The following is a 17596-nucleotide window of genomic DNA, read 5'->3' as shown; positions in this document are numbered from 1 at the left end:
ATTTTAAATGGTTCTTTATTCATAAACTTGATGCAAGTTTACAAAATTTACTGTACATTGCCAAAATAAGTCTGCAAGGAAAAATTTAAAAAAAAGCATGCCAAATTGCAGCTGTCAATCTGCTAGCCATCAGGAAATTAAGTATTTAAGAATAGAGTCAAGATTTAGCCTTAGGTTTAAGGAACTTTGATGCTTTAAAATTTCAATTCTGCCTCACCACAGCTGTTATCTGAGCAACCAGCAATCAGAACCTTATATAAACATAACCAAGTGAGCAAGAATGCCAGAAAATATTTACCTTCTGCCCCCATCACCAAGATAGGAAGAGAAGAAATGAAACGCATGTAATAACCTGGAAGTGCCAAGGGTCTTGGATGTGAATCTGAAAGTAAAATGTGTAAGAAAACACTTTGGAACTCTGTACAGGATTCCTGCAGAAAATTGTGCTTCTGGTTTCTTTGTAAAAGTGCTTAATAACCACAATTCGTTTTTAAATCAAATGAGTTCATGAAAAAAAAAAAAAAAAAAAAATTACCAGAGGAGCTGACCCACCTTACCTAGGTGACAGAACAAGAGGGCGCGCTGATTTGAGCGGTTTTTAGAGCACGAACAGGTCACATTCCTGTGCCATCTTTGCTGCAAAAGCCACTGCTACGACAGGGGCAAAGACAATTTTGAGAATCCACACAGCCAACCTTTTGTGCCTAACTCTTTCACCTTTGCTTCAAGGAGCCTGTCTGCATGCCTGTCAGTTTACAGGATTACGACTTTCAAACAGCTGCAATCCCATGTAAAGGTGATCACATGTAAAGCCTTTTCCACAGTGACTTCAAGCTCTACCCTGTGGCTCTGCTTCATAAACACTGAACTGGGCCGGGGGAAGCGGGCGCGGCCTGGGGGCGAGGGCAGCGCCTCTGAGCCAGAGCTGCACCGCTGCGCCTGGGCCATCGCCGCCTCCTCCTCTTCAGTTTGTTCACCTGGGCTTCGCCCGAGCAGTACGACACAACTAAAAGGTTTGTCCTCCCATCTTCACGTGGTCATTAAAATAAAACAAAACAAAAAACCCCAAGTACAGCATTTTAATAATAGGGTTTCCTGTCACTATTTTGGCAATCAAGTAGTGTTAGACCTGAAAAAGGCTATGGCTTAGAAGATCTACAATTCTCTAAACCAATACTGAACATCTTTCACACTTTTATTGGCTCTAATGGGAGAGAGTCTGCAAACTCTTCCGTCCAGGACGCGGTGGAGACGCTGCTGGCGGAGGCTGCAGACTTGCCTGCTCAAAAGACTTCACTTTTCGAGAAAAAGAGATGATCGGGAGTGGCAGTATGTGTTATTTATCAGGAAAAATACAGTGAAGGCCCGCTGCTCGGTCCCGCTGCCGGCGTGAGCGCGGGCAAGGCTGTCCCTCATCCTGATGGCAGCCAACGGAGCAGCGGCCAAAGTCTTCGGTAGGTGCTGCGGTCACAGTGGCTGGCACTCAACGCTGAGTGTGAATGCTGAGAAGATCTTGAAAGCAACATCAGTGCAGACAAGATGGGCAACACAGTTTAGCCATCTTCCTTTGGAGGAGTGTACCAGCCTGGAAGAGAACGGGGAAAAGCGACACTGCTTTAAGGATCAGGAGAGCTGGCGTGGATTCAGACCACATTGTCCCCGGTCAGTGTTGGGAGTGTGCTTTTCTGTGAGGCTCCCTGGCCTGATGATGTCCCACTGCAGATGATGAGCTCAATGGGAGGCGCTGATTTCAATGTTGCATTTAGTGTGGAAGAAAACCTTCCTAAAAACTCTCTCCCTGGGCTAGCAATGTGGCTCAGTGGTAGAGTGCTCGCCTCGCATCCATGAAGCCCTGGGTTCGATTCCTCAGTACCACATACACAGAAAAAGCCAGAAGTGGCACTGTGGTTCACCTGGTGGAGTGCAAGCCTTAAGCAAAAGAAACTCAGGGATAGTGCCTAGGTCCTGAGTTCGAGCCCCAGGACTGGTACAATAAAACAAAAACATAAAAAAAACTCCCTCCCCCCCACAGCACCCCTGCCTTTTTGAGCAGGAGGAGCTGGAACCAGCAGCGGAGGTAGTGTTCTATCTGCGCAAATGACAGCGCTGCAAAGTTAGACACATCGGCTACGTATGGTTATTCTATTATCTATGTATGAGTGTACTTACGTATGTCAAAACCACCACCTACATGACAAATACATACAATGTCATCTGTCAATTAAAAATAAAATGACTATGAAGAAGTATCAAAATGATAAAAATGAAGCACCTCTTCTAATTCTCAAACTGCCCCTCTTTTGGCCCTGCTAAGCTTACATACACACCACACTTGCAAATACAACTTTTTTAAATAGCAGTTACAATATTGACTTAAGAAAGAAAGAAGACCTGGGTGCTGGTGGCTCACGCCTGTAACTGTATCTACACAGGAGGCTGAGATCTGAGGATCACGGTTCAAAGCCAGCCCAGGCAGGGAAGTCTGTGAGACTCAAACTACTCTGGAAAATATGGAAGTGGCGCTTTGGCTCAAGTGGTAGAATGCTAGCAGATGCAACAACTTGAGCACGGGGAGGCTCAGGGACAATGCTAGGCCGAGTTCAAGCCCAGGACCAACAGAGGGAGGGAGGGAGGGAGGGAGGGAGGGAGGGAGGGAGGGAGGGAGGGAGGGCCAGGCACCAGTAGATCATGTGTAATCCTAGCTACTGAGGAGGATCAGATGTGAGGATCTCTGGGTGAAGCCAGCATGGACAGAAAAGTCCATGAGGCTCATCTCCCATGAACCACCGTACAGCCAGAAGTGGCCACCGTGGCTCAAGTGGTAGGATGCTAGCCTTACGCAGAAGAGCTCAGGGAAGTGCCCAGGCCCTGAGTTCAAGCCCCAGGGCCAGCATAAAAAAGAAAACCATGCTAGAGTTGAACTTTGCTGTGAAAACGCCGAGGGGGCGGGCAGGAGTGCGCGGCAAGTGTGCGGCTCCCTGCGTGAGCATGTGGACGGTGCCGGCCCGGAAATCACCGGTGGCCACGTCATCTTGTCGGGGTCGGGAACATAATGTGGGCGCGTGCCCTCTGAGGAAAGCGAGTGTGGCCCGCAGGGTGGGGCTCAGCTTCACTGCTGCGCCCCGGCTACAACGGCGGGGCACGCTCAGCTGCGCTTCTTCCCAAATTCAGGCCAGTTGTTGAGCAGAGGCATCCAAGGCTAAAAGAGATGCCAGGATTTGCCCAAGGCCTTAAAGCAAGAGAGTGACACGATGACACCGACACCAGAGCCTCCTCTTCCAAGTCTAGCTCTGTTTTTTTACCCTCACTACTAAAACAAAACAAAAAAAAAACAAGCAACACTCAAAAACGTGCATTGTGATACTAACAAAATGTCAAGTCAGTAATTTAGTGAAAGACATTTTAAGAAAGTAACAGCCACAGGTGTATTCTGAAATGAGAATAAAAGGGTCAGAAGCAGTCCGTAAGCTGAAGATGTTTCAGAAACAGTTGGCTCAGATCCTACTGTACTGACTCGACTATGGTAAGTTCTCGTAAGAGTTGCCTGTAGCTGGGCATGGGGTGCACACCTGTCATTCCAGTCCCCAGAAAGCGGAGGGAGGAGGACTGCTTGAGGCCAGCTAGGCCAGCAAGACCCAAGCTTAAAGGGAAACACATGGAAAACAAAAAACAAAAAACCACAACACTATACAGAGGTGCATTTAACTCAATTCTTATCCTACTACATCTCACATGAGCAAAGATTCATTCATCTACCCAACACCACTGGCCCCGAAACAGAGGCCTGGGGGGAGTGGGGGGAGAGGTGGGGATTCATGTCAACTTACTTTTTGCAAGGAGGCAATACTTAGTGTCATGCTTGCTTGCTTGGTACTCTACTGCTGAGCCACACCTCCAGCCCTTTTCCACACTGGTTATTTTTGACAGGGTCTCACTTCCTGCCTGGGGACACACCTGGGCCACCATCCACCTATTTAGGCTGCCTGTCCTGGCAGGGCTGACAGGTGCAGGCTACCATGCCCAGCTTCTTCCGCTGAGGCAGAGTATCTTGGATCTTTCTGCCCTCGGCTGGCCTGCAAACTCCGTTTTGTGGATGACAGCTCTCATGGAGCTGGGGTGACAGCACCCACCACACTGTCTCAATCACTTTCCTGCCCAGGCTGCTCGCGAGCCGCAGTCCTCCTGGTCTCTGCCTCCAGAGGAGCCAAGGTCATGGGCGCAAGCCACTGCCACCCGGCCCGCGCCAAGATTTGAAATGCAGCCCAAGTTAAATGTTTTTCACTGTTGTGACAGTACTAGAAATTACAGCAAAAACAGCGAAGTGAAGGAAGATGAATAGCAATGCTAATGGAAGCTTCGCAGGCGGCAGGATGGCGTGCTGGCCACAGGGTGGAGTAAACGTACCGTTCTTCTCGTGGATCTGCACGATGGAGTTATAGGATTGTTGGGCTCTTGCTAGATTATACTGATTCTGAAAGAGAATTACACATTCCCAATCAAGACTGGATAAAAGCAGATACAAACGGCAAAATACATTTATGGATGCTTAAAAGCAGACAGGGAATTGAAGAGCCCCATTTTTTAAACCGTCATTGACCCAAGTTCTTTCTTCTCTACAGTTTTATAAGAGCAAAAACAAAACTAGTCGATAAAAATCAACATGCTTCCAGGCTTCCTTCTGTAAGTCTTCTGTCCCAGCGTGGACCCGCGTGTCCCTGAGTGGGCACAGACAGAGCAAAAGAGCGGGATGCAAACCCCCTTGCTCAGGAACTGTAGTGTTTACTTCCAGCTAAGCTGAAGCGCTACACGAGGGAGACGCGTGGGGTGAGACATCTCACGCAAGGCTGCAGCCGCACCAGCCATCACCACAGGACTCCTGGAAGGGTGCGGGCCTCTTCTTCCAGGAGCCCAGCTGGGGCTACATTTGAGGCCCCGAAGTACAACTGACCTGCATCTTAACATCCAGCAGCACAGTGGTACAGATCACCCCAGAGTCCTTTTTTTTTTTTTTTTTTTTATCATGGGGCTTGAACTCGGCCTGGGCGCTGTCCCTGAGCTCTTCAGCTCACCGCTAGTGCTCTACCACTTGAGCCACAGCACCACTTCTGGTTTTCTGTGGTTAATTGGAGGTAAGAGTCTCATGGAGGCCAGGCACCAGTGGCTCACGCCTGTAATCCTAGCTATTCAGGAGGCTGAGATATGAGGATCATAGTTCAAAGCCAACCCAGGCAGGAAAGTCCATGAGAATCTTATCTCCAATAAACCACTAGAAAAACTGAAGTGGCGCTGTGGCTCAAGTGGTAGAGCGCTCGCCTTGAGCTGAAGAGCTCAGGGACAGCGCCCAGGCCCAGAGTTCAAGCCCCACAATTGACCAAAAAAAAAAGTCTCTGGGACTTTCCTGCCTGAGCTGGCTTTGAACCACAACCCTTAGATCTCAGCCTCCCGAGTAGTTAGGACGGCAGGTGAGAGCCGCCTGTGCCTGGCAATCCGGAGTCTTTGGAGCCAAAGCTTAGATGGCAGGAGACCCGCCCAGCCTCCCTGTGCCACATCTCCACCTCCTCCCACCACACTGAGCACTCTACTTGTCTCTGGCGTGGCCGTCTCTAGGATTCCACGTGTTTGTGTGCAGCCTCCTGTGTGCACGTCTATAGCTTGTGAAAGGCAGTGATTCTCAGGAACTGCAGAGTCCCCGGAGCCTCCATGACCTCTGACCCTGAGAGCCGAGGGCTGCACCCTCCCCGGGGCTTGAGGCTGCGTGTCTGGTACCAAGTGAGGGCAACATGTTTCAGCTGTTCATGAGGCGACTGATTCCAATTCTGCACGTACACTTGTTGCATCTTTCCCCTATTTTCCTACAAGCAAGTCTTTTCAAATTTGAAATGCTAAAGCCCTATCACAGGCATCTAAAAATGAACACACAAAAAATATCCAGGGCTGGGGCTGGGAAGGTGGCTCAGTGGTAGAGCGCTTGCCTTGCATGCATGAGGCCCTGGGTTCGATTCCTCAGCACCACATAAGCAAAAAGAAAAAAGCCGGAAGTGGTGCTGTGGTTCAAGTGGTAGAGCGCTAGCCTTGAGCTGAAGAGCTGAGGGACAGCGCCCAGGCCCAGAGTTCAGGCCCCTGACCAGCAAAAAAAAAAAGCAGTAGGCAGGGCGCCAGTGGCTCTGGCCCGTCATCCTAGCTACTCAGGAGGCTGAGATCTGAGGGCCGCAGTTCAAAGCCAGCCTGGGCAGGAAAGTCTGTGAAACTCTTATCTCCAATAGACCACCAGAAAACCAGAAGTGGCGCTGTGGCTCAAGTGGTAGAGTGCTAGCCTTGAGCTAAAGAGCTGAGGGACAGCGCCCAGGCCCAGAGTTCAAGCTCCACAGCCTCACAACTAAAACAAAACAAAAAAATGCAGTAGTATCACCTCAAGGATAATTTAAAAATAGTCTGCACAGAAAGAGCTAAAAATGAGAGAGCTACAAAAAAGAGGCTGAACTAAACCACACAAATGTAGCCCCAAAGACCACAGCGCACCACTTCCTCCACTGCCCCTGGACATGGGGAGGGGATGATATTGTCAGCTCCCACCATGGTCAACAGTCAACAGAGCTGAGCACGGTGGCACGCTCCTATAATCCCAGCTATCTAGGAAGCAGAGATCAGAAGGATGTTTAGGGCCAAAAATTCTCAAGATCACATCTCAACCAACCGCTGGCTGTCGTCCCAGCTCTGTGGGAAGTGCCAATGGGAGAAGCCAAGCCTGTAGCTCCACAATGGGCTGGTGGGGTGGCTCAGGGGGCCCCCCCCATTCCTCAGAAGTTCAACTCTCACCACTACACTACCAAAACCAAAAACAAGACAGCCAACTCACAAGGCACACAGACTCCATTTTAATGGTGCTTGGCTTTGCTAATTCCCGACTTCTCCATCCTTTCTCCCTCATTCTGTCCTCTTTAACACTGAGCTGGAGACATGACTCATTTTACTTTTTTTCTTCTTGCCAGCAATCAGTAGACAAGGCTCTGAGAGCAAAGGTCCGGTGTAGGGTGAAGGCGCTACTGCTCTGGGCCAGGTGCTCCGTGGTCTGAATTCCAAATACCCATTGTACCTTTGCCCTAAGGGTTGTGAGTGTAGGAAAACACCACACAGCTGCTCTGTGCCAGTCCTGCGGCTTGAACTCACAGACTGGGCACTGTCCCTTAGGTTTTATTCTCTCAAGGCTGGTGCTCTACCACGAGTCATAGCTCCTCTTCTAGTAAATATTGAATTCAATGTCATACTATTTGATTTTTGTTTTGTTTGGGTTTTTTTTGGCCAGTCCTGGGGCTTCAACTCAGAGCCTGGGCGCTGTCCCTGAGCTTCTTTTCGCTCAAGGCTAGCGCTCTACCACTTGAGCCACAGCGCCACTTCCAGCTTTTCTGTGTATGTGGTACTGAGGGATCAAACCCAGGGCTTCATGCATGCAAGGCAAGCGCTCTACCACCGAGCCACCTTCCCAGCCCCAACATCATACTATTTGAGCAGACATTAAATGCAAAACTCACATACAACTTCAGGAAAAAAAGGTTCAACTTTAAAAAAAAAAGGCAGATAAGGATGATTCAAATCACGTGAGTATTTCTCAACAGGTCCTGACTTCAGGACCTTCCCGGTCTGTGTCACTAGTTGGCGGTGACACGGAGGATTGTGGTCCGGCAAGGGAACGGGCACAGAGCAGGCGATGAAGCAGAGCCTGAGAGAGCGCCAAAACCAGCAGGCTGCCAGCGCTCACACGGCTCATCTGCCCACAGGAAGGACATGGGGACAATACAGAGGATCAAGAGTGAAGGCAAACTTGGAGAGGGAGAAGTACGTGGAGTTCTCTGCAGATTAACTATTACCCTGTGACCTCTGTTCCCAGAAACCTCGAATGACTGACTCATCGTGTCCCGGTTTCATGATTCTACTGGAATATACCAGACTAGAAGGAAGATAGCAACTACGTGATGGTGGTATTCTCTTTTTTTTTTCTTTTTATTTCTTGGTTGTGGGGCTTGAACTCTGGGCCTGGGCGCTGTCCCTCAGCTCTTCAGCTCAAGGCAGGTGCTCTACCACTTGAGCCACAGCGCCACTTCCTGTTTTCTGGTGGTTTATTGGAGATAAGAGTCTTATGGACTTTCCTGCCCGGGCTGGCTTTGAACCGTGATCCTCAGATCTCAGCCTCCTGAGTAGCTAGGATGACAGGTGTGAGCCACCAGCACCTGGCTAGTTTTCTTATACTCTGGCATTCTCTGATGGGTCATTTTACTGACAAGAAAACAAACCAAACAAAAATGAAATGCACTGCCTCACAGAGTCAGGTCAAGACAAGAAACCTGCCAAGCACAGCATAGGGGAAACGCATTTTAAGACTTTACATGATAAGATTCTTACGGCACAAAGTACCTTATTTGCTCCAAACTGCACTCTAGCTTTGCCCTTGACTAAGGTGGCGTTGATCTGCATGATGACGGACTCAACAGAGTAGGCGCTGCTCCAGCCCTGCAGAAGGAAACACGGCTCTGAGACGCGGCTCTGCTCCGTCTCCACGCAGAAAGCCCACCCCGGGCACGGGTCATCAACAGCGCAGGCTCCGAAGTGTGTCACACAGGAAGACTCTGGCTGCTTCCAGAACCTCACCACAGCCCCCACAGCATGCCATGCTCTAGGCGCCTGACAGGGGAGCGCTAAACGTACATACAACAGTCCTCCCTGAGTTTCATCTGGGGTGCACTTGGTCCAGCACTAGGTTACTTTAAATAGTAACCTAGTTTTTTTTGTGACTAAAAGTGGGAGGCATTAAAACAAAATAAATACAGTTAAGGCAGATGCTATTGCAAGAGAACTTTTTTGTTTTGGTCCGTCGTGGGGCCTGAACTTGGGCTGGGCACTGTCCCAGAGCTCTTCAGCTCAAGGCTAGCGCTCTACTACTTGAGCCACAGCGCCATTTCTGGCTTTTTCTGCTATGTGATGCCAAGGAATTGAACCCAGGGCCTCATGCATGTAAGGCAAGCGCTCTACCACTGACCAGCCTTCCCAGCCCCACAAGAGAACTTTTCTTAGAACCTTATTTGTACAACCAAGTAGTTCACTGAGGCTGAGAGTCGGGGAGTGCGGGGAAGAGTTACCTGCTTCGTGAGAAGTTCCATACACAGCGCTCCACCACCTAACACGTACCTGAAAGACAGGGACACACGCCATTCTCTATACCCTGTAGTCCTTGCAGAAGATAATATGCTCAAGATGTCAAAAACTAAGAGCTCAGTCAGGTGCTGGTAGCTCATGCCATCCTAGCTACTTAGGAAGATTCTCAGGCAGGAAAGTCTGTGAGACTCATCTCCAATTCAACAACAAAAAGCTGGAAATGGAGCTATGGTTCAAGTGGTAGAGCACTAGCCTTGCGCAAAAAGCTCAGGGACAGTGCCCAGGCCCTGAGTTCAAACCCCAGGACCAGCACATTTAAGTAAACAAACAAACAAACCCTAAGAACTTATTCCCAAACATTCCAGAATGGAGAAGCCGGGTGTCCTGTACCTGCGCTCAGGGCCGTGCGGCAGATTCCCCCCCGGAAGCCCTCCAGGACTCCTCCAGTTCTCCAGGCCTGAAACACTTGTTTATGGAACCAAAGCTCATCTCTAAAGCCATCATCTAAAATCAAGATTCTTTTTTTTTTTTTGCTAGTCCTGGTGTTTGAACTCCGGACCTGAGCACTGCCCCTGAGCTCTTTAGCACAAGGCAAAGGCTCTACCACTGGAGCCACAGTGCCTCTTATGGTTTCCTGGTGGTTAGTTGGAGATAAGCCTCATGGACTTTCCTGCCCAGGCTGGCTTTGAACCTTGATCCTCAGAACTCAGCCTCCTGAGTAGCTAGGATGACAGGCATGAGCTACTGGTGCCTGGCTTCCTGCCATTTTTTGTGTATGTGGTAGAGGAATCAAGCCCAGGGCTTCATGCATGCGAGGCAAGCTCTCTACCACTAAGCCACACTCCCAGCCCCAAGATTCAACCTGTTGTACTGTCTCAAAACAAATCACTTCACCCTGCTTTGTGTGAGATTGCAGTATGCTTTGAACATTGTGTCTATAGCTGACGCTCAAGATATCAAGAATTGGAGAAGACGGTGGACATGGAAGCTGAGAATTCTACCAGGTCTCGAACCCACCACCTGCTACAGGCACACTCGTACTTGCAGCTCAGAACGCGTCACCATCCTAAAGCAAACTCTTCCGCCACGGCCCAGAGCTGTCATCAAAGAAGCCACACTTCATAGGCTCCTATTTACAGGCAGCGCCACAGAGCCACAGCAGCTAAGAGAATGTAGGCACCATCAGTGAAGGATGGACACACAGAGCAGCTTCAAGAACCTTCCAGGGCCGGGAAGGTGGCTCAGTGGTAGAGCGCTTGCCTTGCATGCTCGAGGCCCTGGGTTCGATTCCTCAGCACCACATAAGCAAAAAGAAAAAAGCCGGAAGTGGCGCTGTGGCTCAAGTGGTAGAGCGCTAGCCTTGAGCTGAAGAGCTGAGGGACAGCGCCCAGGCCCAGAGTTCAGGCCCCACGACCGGACCCAAAAATAAAAAAAAAGAACCTTCCAGAAGGAGGTAGTGGTTCAGGCTGCACAGCACTTGACATGTACTCTATGAGGGTGTATTGTATCAGAAATAAAGTTTAAATTATTTATGAAGAGCTGTTGTTTTAGTTAAAAGGTTGACTATGACAAGATAAAGAAACAGGACAGAAGACAGAAGATGGAAGAAATGAAACACACAGAAGAAAAGGGGCTCAGCAGCTCATCCGAAACACAGCTCTGAGATGGCGAGAGGTGGGTTTGCTCTGCCCGAAAATGAACCTGCCATCGCTCCTGTGTCTGGAAGGCCTGCCCAGTGCAACCCTGCCCAAAGGAGCGCGTGCGCGCTGCGTGGCTCCACCGTCCCTTTAGCCTCAGCCTGGCTCTGATCATGAGGACAGAGGAGACTTCTGCGGGAGTCGCCCTGCCCGGTCTGCTCATTCACCTCTAAGACATGTCCTGTACTTGACTCCCTCTCCCCTGCTGGGCCCGTTAACTGAGATGAATCCAAGCTCCACGGGTGAGCCAGCCACCAGGCCTGCGTTCACCGCCATGCTGGGCCATCAGAACCACTTCCACCGAGAAAAACCTAACCACGAGGGCCTAGCTGGAAGATGGCTAGAGTTATAAGCAAGAGACAAAGAAAGGTCAAATTTATTTTGTGTATGTGAATATTTGACTGGATTACCTAATACTCATCTTTCAAAACTGATTATGAGGCTTTGGGATAGGAAAAGCTTTTTTATTGTCTAATCCAAAAGAGCTCAGGGACGCTTTAATAAAAATACTTTTTTTGGGGGGCTGGGAAGGTGGCTCAGTGGTAGAGCGCTTGCCTTGCACTCATGAGGCCCTGGGTTCGATTCCTCAGCACCATATAAGCAAAAAGAAAAAAGCCAGAAGTGGCGCTGTGGCTCAAGTGGTAGAGCGCTAGCCTTGAGCTGAAGAGCTGAGGGACAGCACCCAGGCCCAGAGTTCAGGCCCCACGACCGGACTCCCCCCCCAAAAAAAATACTTTTTTTTCCCCTTGCTGGCACTAGGACTTGAACTCAAGGCTTGGGCACTCTTGCTCCTATTTTTGTTTTTTTTTTAATCATCTCATCTGGCACTGTACCACTGGAGCCACACCTCCAGTTCTGGTTTTTTTCCTGGTTAATTAGATGTAAGAGTCTACCTATTTTTCTTTCTTTCTTTTTTTTTTTTTTTGTCAGTCATGGGGCTTGAACTCAGGGCCTGGGCGCTGTCCCTCAGATTTTCACCTCAAGACTAGCGCTCTATCACTTGAGCCACAGCGCCGCTTCCAATTTTCTGGTGGTTTATTGGAGATCAGAGTCCTCATGGACTTTCCTGCCTAGGCTGGCTTTGAACCATGGCCTCAGATCTCAGCCTCCTAAGTAGCTAGGATTACAGGCATGAGCCACTGTCGCCTGCTACCCATGCTTATAAGTTAAATGTCATTATTACTATCTTGAAAGCAGCAATGATCAACATAGGAACTAGAAACTTTTAGACTTACATTATAACACAATGAATTATCTCCACAAGAAGCTGAGCATTTGAAATTTCTCAGTGACTTAATTGTTTCTAGTTTGGGGTCTACAGAACATTTGATAACTAATCTGACCTTTCCACACCATCCAAAGGACTTCTGACCACAAAGCAGCCAGAGGAAACTGAGGAAAGCTAGACATGACAATTACCACTCATGTGTATATGTGTGCGTGCGTGTGCATGTGTGTATGTGTGTGTGTGTGTGTGTGTTTTATAATTAATTGGAGCTAAGAGTCTCATGGACTTTTCTGCCTAGGCTTGGCTTTGAACCAGGGTCTTCAAATTAGCCTCCTGAGCAGCTAGGTTGACAGGAGTGAGCCACTGGTACCAGGGCACACTCAGTTTTTGTTTTGTTTTTGTCAGTCATGGGACTTGAACTCTGGGCCTGAGCGCTGTCCCTCAGCTCTTCAGCTCAAGGCTAGCACTCTACCACTTGAGCCACAGCGCCACTTCTGGTTTTCTGAGTGGTTTATTGGAGATAAAGACTTTTATAGGCTCTCCTGCCTGGGCTGGCTTTGAACCACGATCCTCAGATCTCAGCCTCCTGAGTAGCTAGGATGACAGGTAAGCATGAGCCACGGGCGCCCGGCTGGAACACTCAATTTTTAAATGATAAACATATAAATAGGCACCACTGAAAATTACCTAGGAACAACTTAATGATTTGTAATAATGACTCTGAATAGGGTCCCCAAACCCAGCCACCCTAGCATTTAGCTGGCTGTCCTAATGATTCTTGATGCACACTTAATATCTAAGATAAAAATAATCACTTCAACTTACCCTCCTGAGAGAACAGGTAACACCACTCGAACAAAGGGAGGATCAAACGGAAAGTTATCCTGAAAAGCACAAGTTTAATTTTAGGAACATCCTCAATACTATACTATTGAGAAGATGTTAAAATAACTTAGAAAGCTGTATAGACACATGTATGATCTGATCAAAAGCAGATAGAAAGCCATCTACAGGAGCTGGGAGTGTAGCTTGGTGATAGAGTGCTCACCTAGCATGCATGCGGCCCCTGGGTTCAATTCTTTGGTTACCACATAAATAAGTAAAATTTTAAAAAGAGAACCATCTATAAAATGGCATATTGAAACTCAAATGTCAGCACCAACACTAAATGCAGTGGACCAAGTGCTTCAATTATAAGTCAAAGATCATAGCTACTCATGCATAGAAGTCTGAGGTCACCCTAGGCAAAGGCTGAGTGATTGAGACCACATCTCACAAGGTGGGCAGTACAGAGAATGTTCAGTTATGAAGAAAATAGGTAGAACACTAGATTATGCAGAATAAGCCAGACTCAGAAAGACAAATACTAGTAGAGCTGTGGCTCAAAGAGGTAGAGCACTGGCCTTGAGCATAAAAGCTCAGACCCTGACTTCAAGTCCCCCAAGACTGGTCCAAAAGGCAAGAAGGTAAGAAAGTAGGGAAGGAAGGAGGGAAGAAGGGAGGGAAAAAAGCGGGACACTGGTGACTCTCACCCGTAATCCTAGCTACGCAGGAGGCTGAGATCTGAGAACACAGTTTGAAGCCAGCCAGGGCAGGACAATCTGTGAACCTCTCATCTCCAATAAACTAACTCAGAAAAAGCCAGAAGTGGTGCTGTGGCTCAAGTAGTAGCAAAAGACAAAGAGACAGCTCAGGAACAGTGTCTAGGCCCTGAGTTCAAGCATTAGTACAGGTAAAAAGTAGGAAAGGAAGGAGGAGAGCAGGGAGGGCAGGCAGGCAGGCTAAATACTGCCAGTTATCTCTATTATTCAGAAGCTACATCTAAAGAAAAATGGCATTAAGGTAAAGGAAAGATTGCTGGGGGAGGAAGCAGCAGGAGATGGGAGGGGAATGAGTGAAAGTAGAGAGCCGGGCGCTGGTGGCTCACGCCTGTCATCCTAGCTACTCAGGAGGCTGAGATCTGAGGATCATGGTTCAAAGCCAGCCCCGGCAGGAAAGTCCGTGAGACTCCTATCTCCAATAAACCACCAGAAAACTGGAAGTGGCGCTGTAGCTCAAGTGGTAGATCTCTAGTCTTGAGCTGAAGAGCTGAGGGACAGCGTGCAGGCCCAGAGTTCAGCCCCATGCCAGACAAAAAAAAAAAAAAGGGAGAGAAGGTAGAGGAGAATTCAAGTATGCATATATATGTGAGAGACTGCAGTAAGATTTTTGTAAGGGGTGGGAGAAAGAGTGTACTTTTTCGAGTAGCAGAAGAGGTGATGATGGCCAAAGTACACTACATCCTGTGTAGAAACATCACAAGCACTCTCCACACTGCACAACTAATACGCACTAATTTAAATAAGTGGAGGTTGGGGCAGCAGGCAGGAAGGCATACACTTGTGGCCGAAAATGCCTGGGAGGCTGAGGTAGGCAGAGCCCAGCTCAAGGATCAGGGATCAGGGATCAAGCTCAGGCAAAGTGAATTGGGAGACCTCATCTGAAAAACGAAAGACTAGGGCATGGCTCAAGCAGAACCACGCCAGGCCCCAAGTCCAGTCCTCCGTTAAGCAGGTCGGGAGAAAGATCGTCAGACTTAACAACAACGAAGGAAGATGAGCTCGCGGGTGAGAATAAACCTCGACACTTCTCAGACTAATAAGCACAGTTCTTTCCACAGTCTTAGTTCTGGAAATAGATTCCAGAGAATGAAAGTATCATGTCACTACAAACTGAAGCCGAGATGCCAACGCAGCACTAGAGCACAACTGCTTGCTGGACAGATGGCCAAGATGGCGGCTGCCCTTCACCTTCCTGACGCAGCAAGGAAACAGACACGCCCTGCCTCTCATCCGGAGAGGCCAGGGAACCTGAAGAGAAACTGTCTCCAGGGCTGATGCCCCAACAATATGGACTCACGGAAACTAATGCATTCTTAAAGCCAGTTTGTTCCATCCAGCCATTTCCAAGCCCGCAAACACACAGGTTTAAACTGGAAGGAACAATAAGCAGCAAAAGAGCCAGGTGCCAGTGGCTCATGCCTGTAATGCTAGCGACTCAGGAGGCTGAGATCTGAGGATCAAGGTTCAAGGCCAGCCGGGACAAGAACATCTGTTAGACTCTTATCTCCAATAAATCACCAGAAAACCAGAAGTGGCATTGTGACTCAAGTGGTAGAGCGCTTGCTTTGAGCTGAAGAGCTGACCCCTGACCAACACACACACACACACACACACACACACACACACACACACACACACACACACACACCACATGCGTGTGCACATACACACGCACGCACAGCAAAACCTCAGCTATTTTCTCTGACCTCCTCCCTCAGATGAACTCCAAAGAAGGAAGGAAGGTTCACAGCAGGGTAAGCCAGAAGGCCAAACCAAGAAATGGGGCTGAAAGTCACCTGAGTTTAAGAATGCAGAAGATGGGGCTGGGAAGGTGGCTCAGTGGTAGAGTGCTTGCCTTGCATGCCTGAGGCCCTGGGTTCTATTCGTCAGCACCACATAAGCAAAAAGAAAAAAGCCAGAAGTGGCGCCGTGGCTCAAGTGGTAGAGCGCTAGCCTTGAGCTGAAGGGCTGAGGGACAGCGCCCAGGCCCAGAGTTCAGGCCCACAACCGGACCCCAAAAAAAAAACAATGCAGAAGATGGGCTGGGAAGGTGGCTCAGTGGTAGAGTGCTTGCCTAGCATGCATGAAGCCCTGGGTTTGATTCCTCAGCACCACATACACAGAAAAGGCCAGAAGTAGCACTGTAGCTCAAGAGCTAGTGCACTGGCCCTGAGTAAAAGCAGCTCAGGGACAGCGCCTAGGCCCTCAGTTCAAGCCCCAGGACTGGCAAAAAAAAAAGAATGCAGAAGACCTGAATTCTTTGCCATCATTCACCCAGTGCTTTCAGATATTAACTGAGATACAATGCTCCTGAATAATTTGATCTGGGAATACAAAGTGCCTGCTGTTCTACAAATCTGTAGCCAGGAAGAATGCCGTAAAAAGGACAAAAAGCAATAGCCATGTCACAAGACTGTCAGGCCCACTATGACCCTCTGCCTGAGGCTTTGGTGACAGTATCACAATGAGATAGTCTAAAGATGCTTGAAAACAATATATGTAAATATGTATACAATATATGCATTCCTGTATATGTTATATATACAAAATATATTTTATATAACCTATAGAGTATATATGTGATATGTGTATATATCCATATATATGTGTGTGTGATGTGTGTATATATCCATATGTATCAGATATATGGATCTAGATATATATACATATGGATATATACACACACATCACACACACATAAATATGTATATACACACACACATATGTTTCCTTTGATTTCTGGAAAGAGGGAAGCTGGGGGACTCCATCTCATCTTCCACAGTGACATGAGAAACACAAAAATTATGACCATTCAGCTGGGCTTGCCTATAATCCTAGGTACTCAGGAGGTAGAGATCTGAGGATTGAGGTTCAAAGGTAGCCTGGGCAGGGAAGTCTGTGAAACTCTTATCTCCAATTAACCACAAGAAAACCAGAAGTGGCCGTATGGCTCAAGTGGTAGAGTGCTACCTTTGAGCAAAAAAGCTCAGGGGCAGTGCACCTAGGCCCTGAGTTCAAGCCCTCCCAACAACCAAAAAAAAAAAGAAAAAGAAAAGAAAATTTAATCCTCTTGGCAAAGGAACAAAAAGCAAATATAATAGATCATCTCAGATTTCTATTGCAAATCAGAAAATCTACAGGCACAGTTACCAACTTAATGACTATTATAATCTCCTTTATGATCTTAATTTGACAGCATAATGAAAGGCAGGGATAGAGAGCTTGAAGAAGTGGAACTTCATTCACTCTCCTGTTATTTATATCTTCGAATATGTGTTGAGATCTACCTTTGTGTTAAGAAATCCTTTAAAACTGGGTGCTGGTGGCTCGGGCCTGTAATCCTAGCTACTCAGGAGGCTGAGATCTGAGGATCGTGGTCAAAGCCAACCTGGGCAGGAAAGTCTGTGAGACTCTTATCTCCAATAAACCACTAGAAAACTGGAAGTGGTGCTGTGGCTCAAGAGGTAGAGAGCCTTGAGCTGAAGAGCTGAGGGATAGCCCTCAAGCTGAGTTCAAGATTTTTAAAAAGGTAGAGATCACTGCTAAAATGAAGGTTTGAACTTGAGTTTAAGCTTCAGTTAGTATCCTAACTCAGAAACAGAATCAGGCTTTTTACAAGGATCTTAACGTTACCTGATTGCCAATCAGAGGCGCTGACCTTCTAGCTGTTTGTTGTTTGTTTTATACAGTATACTACTGAGGATTGAATTTAGGGTCAGGCTTTACCACTTGACCTATCATTCATTCTTTTTTTTTACTTTGGTTTTTTAGCTAGGATCTCTTGCCACCTAGAGATGGAGCTGGCCTCCAACTATGATTCTACTGTCTCCCTCCACCTCCTGAGTAGCTGGGATTACAGGCATACATTTTGCTACTTCTTCTGTTTGGGGTTTGGTTGGTTTTTTTGGCAGCCATAGGGTTTG

The 17596-nt window shown here is 48.0% G+C and overlaps 1 protein-coding gene and 1 long non-coding RNA gene across 3 annotated transcripts in view; one reads left to right on the top strand and one right to left on the bottom strand.

The window, feature by feature from the left end:
• Positions 1 to 17211, top strand: LOC122123388. The gene is made up of 3 exons (XR_006150388.1): positions 1 to 503; positions 1014 to 1017; positions 17191 to 17211. It is a non-coding gene; the product is annotated as an uncharacterized LOC122123388 (long non-coding RNA).
• Positions 1066 to 17596, bottom strand: part of Ube2q2 (ubiquitin conjugating enzyme E2 Q2) — a 46661-nt gene continuing 30130 nt past the window's right edge. For both annotated transcript variants that reach the window (XM_042697721.1, XM_042697722.1), the window contains exons 9-13: positions 12898 to 12956; positions 9132 to 9180; positions 8410 to 8505; positions 4405 to 4471; positions 1066 to 1585 (exon numbers count right to left, since the gene is read on the bottom strand). In XM_042697721.1, coding sequence (XP_042553655.1) covers positions 1554 to 1585; positions 4405 to 4471; positions 8410 to 8505; positions 9132 to 9180; positions 12898 to 12956 — 303 coding nt within the window. In that variant the 3' untranslated portion in view covers positions 1066 to 1553. The remainder of the gene's footprint in view (positions 1586 to 4404; positions 4472 to 8409; positions 8506 to 9131; positions 9181 to 12897; positions 12957 to 17596) is intronic.

This window comes from Dipodomys spectabilis, unplaced genomic scaffold, assembly GCF_019054845.1.
Source record: "Dipodomys spectabilis isolate Male_0828 unplaced genomic scaffold, ASM1905484v1 ptg000228l, whole genome shotgun sequence".
In the NCBI taxonomy this organism is placed as follows: domain Eukaryota; kingdom Metazoa; phylum Chordata; class Mammalia; order Rodentia; family Heteromyidae; genus Dipodomys; species Dipodomys spectabilis.
The sequence above is the reverse complement of the archived record's forward strand: the minus strand, read 5'-3'. Positions and strand labels throughout refer to the sequence as shown.